This window comes from Syzygium oleosum, unplaced genomic scaffold, assembly GCF_021117445.2.
Source record: "Syzygium oleosum isolate NSW1041296 unplaced genomic scaffold, Sole_v2.1 Sole_v2.22, whole genome shotgun sequence".
Classification (NCBI taxonomy): domain Eukaryota; kingdom Viridiplantae; phylum Streptophyta; class Magnoliopsida; order Myrtales; family Myrtaceae; genus Syzygium; species Syzygium oleosum.
In genome coordinates this window covers 1369262-1375747 of record NW_026607506.1, presented here as the reverse complement: position 1 = coordinate 1375747, position 6486 = coordinate 1369262, and the positions used below count along the sequence as shown (strand labels likewise).

General features: G+C 43.8%; 1 protein-coding gene across 1 annotated transcript; it reads left to right on the top strand.

Moving 5' to 3' along the window:
• The first annotated feature begins 4463 nt into the window (after positions 1 to 4463).
• LOC130140811 (vignain-like) lies at positions 4464 to 6240 on the top strand. Its single transcript, XM_056321309.1, has 4 exons — positions 4464 to 4972; positions 5166 to 5398; positions 5486 to 5626; positions 5756 to 6240. Exons 1-4 carry the CDS (start codon positions 4522 to 4524, stop codon positions 5999 to 6001), a joined length of 1071 nt encoding a protein of 356 aa, XP_056177284.1. The 5' UTR covers positions 4464 to 4521; the 3' UTR covers positions 6002 to 6240.
• Positions 6241 to 6486: the final 246 nt, after the last annotated feature.

Sequence of the window (6486 nt, the reverse complement as noted above, 5' to 3'; positions counted from 1 at the left end):
GGTCCGGCCCGACCCGATATAATGATCATATGCGTTTGGCCCGACCCAAGACAAGACCCAAACATGATACAGCTGCACGATCAGATCGGGTTGGGTTGGGCCGGGCCGGGTCGGGTTTTGTGTTTCATATTTTAATTTTAAATTAATGTTAGGTTACAGCGGCTTCCGCCTCGGCCTCGGCCGCAGCCGCCTCCGTACCTTCCTCTCCCGCCACCACCGTAGCCGACCCGCCGTAACTGCCCCCGCTGTAGCTAAGGATCCTTTGGGTTGAAGAAGACATAAACCAGGATGAAGAAGACACCAGACCAAGCAGCTGAAACACCTCCATTAAATGCAGAATTTTGAAAATTATTGACAATGATTTCAAAGATTGTAAAAAATCGCTCCACTTACCTACCTTTAGATCTGAAATACTGAACCATTTTCAAACATAAGCAACTGCAGATGAATAGAACATATAACCTTCGATTTTCAGCTTCTAGAACGCTTCATTCACCGACGTTGGACGACCGAAAATAACCAAAGGAAAGAATCCTCGACGGTCCTGAAATCGATGAGGATAATGAGTCGCACTTGATCTAGAACTCGATAGCTTCGCCCTCGGCGAGGCTGCGAAAGCCCTCGGACTGGAGGACGAAGAGATTCTTGGAGCCGTCGTCGGGGGTTATGAAGCCGAAGCCCTTCTGGTCGCTAAACCACTTGACCTTCCCTGTGATTCTTTTGGCCATGGCCCCTTTCGGAATCGACTTCGCAGCCTTAGGAACAGCAGATTGCAAGAAATCCTACCTACCCAGAAGAGGCGAGAGAGTGTGTGAGAGAGATGTGGAACAGAGATGTTTCATTGTTTGGGTTGGGCTGGGTATCCAAGCCCAATAAACCCAAAACAATTGGGTATTGTTTTGATTGTTACCCAAACAAGTCGAGGCTCAACCCGACCTAATATGAAAATTTTCGGGTCGGGTCGGGTTGAGTCGGGTTAGATCGTGTTTGATTGGGTTATTTTGACAGCCCTATTCTGGGTATCGCATAAAATCGGGTTTTTGCTACAAATCCGATGATGGGTGATTGCGCTTTCTCTCGGGAGATTGAAAGAAAGCAGAGAGAGAGAGAGAGGAATGGATCGAATGCTGTGAAGATGGCGGCAAAAAAACAGGAAAGTGCGGGAAGATGACGATGGAATCATCTAGCATCCACCTCACCTCAAATGTTAGTCTTTCCTAGTTGTCGCCAAAAAGATCTTGTCGGACGGGAGATCGATGCCGGTGCCATCTAATGTTAACGTGATATCATTCGGTCATGCCGCCTCGCGGGGCGAGGATTTAATCATGGCCGATTTTCTGAAATAATTATATTTCCGTACCCTTCTTTTTTATAGGCTGGGCTGATGAAAAAAAATCCCAATCACCACTTTCAGTGACGTTCCACATTTTCGATAAAATCTTTTCTAACAATTGGCTTAATTCAAAGGCAACATGCCGACCAACCGATAGCAACGAGTGAATCTTGGCTCATGCTCCTCCACCGGAAGAGATTTTCAACCGGCAAATCTCATTTCTTTTTTTGTGGAGCTTTTACTGCTCGAAATTCATTTTTTGTAAAAATATATAATTGTGTATGACCATGTCAATATGTCTCGAAAGATTTCCAATAGTCAAATTACGAAAGATGTAAAGAAAAAGGTAAGAGACAAAATACAGAAACGAAACACGGACGCGCCAAGACGTTTTTAAATGTTCTCTTTTGGACTTTTTCCCGAGCGCTCGAAAGAGTTCAAATCGATCTTAGACATCATTAAAGTAGAGCAAGATAATGGATGATTGACAAAGGCCTCGTTGGTCCAACCCCTTAGGATTTCGTTTGTCTCCCGAAAATTGAATAATTTAGAAAATATTCCCATAAAAACGATGGCTTGCACTCCTTGAAATAACTAGTTAACGAAAAATATTTTCATTATCAAACTTTGCCGTGAACCGGGAAAAATATTTCTCATCCATTTATTTTTGTCAGTGATCGTTCTTAAGCAAGATGTTTTGAGGAAAATGTTTTGTGAATCACTCATTTTTTGCGAAACAAGCAGAGCCTAAAAGCACCAACGTGCGGGCAACAGGCCGTGTCGGCCTGAACATGACGTGGCCTGGCAAGCCTAAGCTCACGCCGTGTCGCGCACAAAAAAGAAAAGAAAATAAAAAGAAGGGGTCGAGCCTAGCATGGTCCCTTTGCTTCCAAGCCCAAACCTCGTGAACTTAACCAAGGTGCTACCATGGGAGAGATGGTTATCTCCGAGGAAACCCCTGAAGCGATTGCAACGCCAGCTTCGCGGTGAAGAACATCCTGTGCTTGGAATTTCATTGGAAGTCCCAAAACTTGTCGCGACAGTACAATTGAGTTCTCCCGTGCATATATCCCCAAAAAAAATAACACTGAATAAGAAATGACATATCTGGGACGCAAAAAAACTATTGTCCTAACAACAAAACTGCCACTGATAACATCAAACTGCTTATCCTTGCACGTAATATGATCATCTTGAATTATTCTCATATGAAAATCATTCAGCTTTATTAAGCCGTGCGGATTGCTGCTGCATAGTCACTGATGCCATAATTAGCACGATGGCCACTAGTTTATCAGTAAGAGAAGAGTCAATCAATTGCATTGGGGGGGGGGGGGGGGTGTGGAATATAGAATGCGATTCACACCCAAAAGCCAAGTGGGTGGGAAAGCTTTTGATGTCTGTTAAATACTGCAGTTCAGTTCACACCCAAAAGCAAGTGGTTTCTATTGAAGACAGAGGCGATTATGCAAAAGCGTGTCAACATAATTGCCTGTTCGGCATGCAAAGATCACTGCCATGTTCATAGGCATTTCCATTTAGTTCTTGTTCTGGTGTTCGCAGGCTGTTTAATGAGCTTTACAAAGTCATGCACATATCTCTAAACTGTGCTTGCTTGTGCGCGTTAATCTCATCTATTTTCGTAATGAACGCGGTGTGTGAATGTTGATACCCGAGAGGAACTGTGAAGATAGAATTACTTGCACATAGCAAAACATTCCACAAATAACAGCAGTTCACACCCAAAAAGCAATTGGTTTCTATTAAAAATCACTGCCATGTTCATCAATATTTCCTTTTATTCTCGTTTTGGTATTTGCGGGCTGTTTAATGAGCTTTGCAAAGTCATGCACCGCCATGTTCATCAGTATTAAAAATCACTACCATGTTCATAAGCATTTCCATTTAGTTCTCGTTCTGGCGTTCGTAGGCTGTTTAATGAGCTTTACAAAGTCATGCACATATCTCTAAACTGGGCTTGCTTGTGCGCGTTAATCTCATCTATTTTCGTAATGAACGCCGTGTGTGATTGTTGATGCCAGGGAGGAACTGTGAAGATAGAATTACTTGCACATAGCAAAACATTCCACAAACTTACTGCAGTTCACACCCAAAAAGCAATTGGTTTCTATTAAAAATCACCGCCATGTTCATCAGTATTTCCATTTAGTTCTTGTTTTGGTGTTCACGGGATGTTTAATGAGCTTTGCAAAGTCATGCACATATCTCTAAATTGGGCTTGCTTGTGCACGTTAATCTCATCTATTTTAGTAATGAACGCGGTGTGTGATTGTTGATGCCCGTGAGGAACTGTGAAGATATAATTACTTGCACATAGGCAAAACTTTCCAAAAAATTACTGCAGTTCACACCCAAAAAGCGATTGGTTTCTATTAAAAGTCACGGCCATGTTCATCAGCATTCCATTTAGTTATGGTTCTGGTGTTCGCAGGCTGTTTAATGAGCTTTCATATCTCTAAACTGGGCTTACTTGTGCGCGTTAATCTCATCTATTTCAGTAATGAAGGCGGTGTGCGATTGTTGATGCCCGTGATAACTGTGAAGATAGAATTACTTGCACATAGCGAAATCATCCAAAAAATACTGTAGTTCACACCCAAAAGGCAATTTGTTTCTATTAAAAATCACTGCCATGTTCCTTGGCATTTCCATTTAATTCTCATTCTGGTGTTCGCAGGCTGTTTAATGAGTTTGTAGAGTCATACACATATCTCTAAACTGGGCTTGCTTGTGCGCGTTAATCTAGTCTTGCGTCAATGCTCATGAGGAATTGTGAAGATAAAATTACTTGCACATAGCGAAACCCTCCCAAAAATACTGCAGTTCACACCCAAAAAGCAAGTGGTTTCTATTGAAGATCACTGCCATTTTTATCAGCATTTCCATTTAGTTCTCGTTTTGGTGTTTGCAAGCCGTTTTAATGAGCTTTGCAAAGTCATACACATCCCTCTAAACTGGGCTTGCTTGTGCGCGTTAATCTCATCTATTTTAGTAATGAACAAGGTGTGTGATTGTTGACGATAGTAAGGAACTCGTAACTTCTTCGGTCATCATCTCCCGTCATCATTTTCATGTCGTTCCTCTATATAAACAACACTCGACTCCTCCAAATTCCCCACATCCTTCATACCATCACGTTGCATTGAGTTCGAGCTGTCCAATACGAAATGGGGTTCAAGAAACTCTTCTTCTTAGTTGCCTTGGCGCTCGTGTCAATCCTCGGGATCGCCGAGAGCTTTGACTTCCACGAGAGGGACCTGGCGTCAGAGGACAGCCTGTGGGACCTGTATGAGCGGTGGCAGAGCCACCACGGGGTGTCCCGGAGCCCCGATGACAAGCACAACCGGTTCAACGTGTTCAAGCAGAAGGTCATGCACGTCCACCGAGTGAACCAGCAGGACAAGCCCTACAAGTTGAAGCTCAACAAGTTCGCTGACATGACCAACCACGAGTTGAGGAGCTCGTGTGCTGGGGTGGACGATGACCACCACAGGATGTTCCATGGGGCGCAACGCGGCTCCACGAGCTTCATGTACGAGGACGACACTCTGGTGCTCCCGTCTATTGACTGGAGGGAGAAGGGCGCGGTCACCGATGTCATGCACCAACGCGGCTGCGGTATGTATACGATTCACTGCAGAATTTTCTAAGACTATTTCACATCTCTTATTTTAATGAGGTCTTGAGTCGCTATGCATCCTAAGATTCTTCACCAAACCCGATCATTAAATTCCACATATTTCTCATTTCAGTTTCATTAAGTTTTGATTGCTTGCAGCTGAATTTCGCTGTGTTGTTTTTGATGGAACAGGTAGTTGCTGGGCAATCTCGGCCGTGGCAGCGGTCGAGGGAATCAATTACTTGAGGACGAACAAGCTCCTCTCTCTTTCCAAGCAAGAGCTGGTGGACTGCTCGTCCCCACCAAACGAAGGGTGCAAGAGCGGGCACAAGGAATATGCATTCGAGTTCATCAAGCAAAATGGCATCACGTCCGAGTTGAATTACCCGTACCAAGCTATCGATGGGACCTGCGATGTCGCCAAGGTTAATTAATCACAATCTTAGCTCAACTCAACTCTATATCCTATGAAATGTTGTCATTAATCTATAAATTTCCCTTTGAAAACGCAGGTGAATTCTCCTGTTGTGTCGATCGATGGATACGAATATGTGCCATTTAACAACGAGGATGCGTTGCTGAAGGCGGTTGCAAATCAGCCCGTTTCTGTGACCATCGAAGCCCACGGTGTTGACTTCCTATTATACTCAGAGGTAAAATTTACTCGATATAAATCTGACTAGAGACAATTACGAGTAATTAGCAGACTTCACGTGCTTGCTTCCATTTAAAAAGCTACTGAATATGTTCATTGGAACCGTTCTTATCGGCAAAATTATCAGGGCATATTCACTGGACAGTGTGGCACGGAGCTAAGTCATGAAGTCGCAATCGTCGGCTATGGGAGCACTCTCCAGGGGACCAAGTACTGGATCGTGAAGAACTCGTGGGGTCCGGAATGGGGTGAGAAGGGCTACATAAGGATGCAGCGCGGCATCGCTGCTAAGGAAGGGCTCTGTGGCATAGCCATGCTGGCCTCATACCCCGTCAAGAACTCGAATAATCCCGGTGGAGTTCATTCCTATTAAGGATGAACTCTAAGCACTGACTCAAGATTGACTAGTGATAAAGAGTGTCTTGGCTTTCATTTGTTTCCTCTGTTTGAAGTGGGCATGTCCCGTCACAAAGACACAAATAATGTCTGCTCCCAATGATTCCTTTATGCGCGTTCATAGGGTCTCATAGGCAGCGAGATAAGTTGGTCTTTCCTAGAATTTTATTTTTAATGATGCGAGATATACAATGATTCAATTCCTCTGTTCCAGCACATCTGCATGATGCACCTTCATCTGTATTGATGGAGAAACAATCCCAATACACAAGTGATAACTACAGAAATCGTCCAATCAGATCTGCATCTGAAGTTCTATGCCTCGTAGCATATAAATGACAACTACTGCAATCGTCCAATTAGATCTGCATCTGAAGTTCTATGCCCGATAGCTTATAAATGAGGTTGTGCTGAATTCTTGAGCTTCAAGTCTCCAACAGCTAAGCTTCCATAAGCTGATGA

Excerpts from the sequence above, each read along its gene's own strand:
- LOC130140811 (XM_056321309.1), top strand. The coding sequence starts at position 4,522 with ATGGGGTTCAAGAAACTCTTCTTCTTAGTTGCCTTGGCGCTCGTGTCA. Across the intron at positions 5,399-5,485 it reads GGACCTGCGATGTCGCCAAG|GTGAATTCTCCTGTTGTGTC; the intron begins GTTAATTAATCA and ends TTGAAAACGCAG. Across the intron at positions 5,627-5,755 it reads ACTTCCTATTATACTCAGAG|GGCATATTCACTGGACAGTG; the intron begins GTAAAATTTACT and ends CAAAATTATCAG.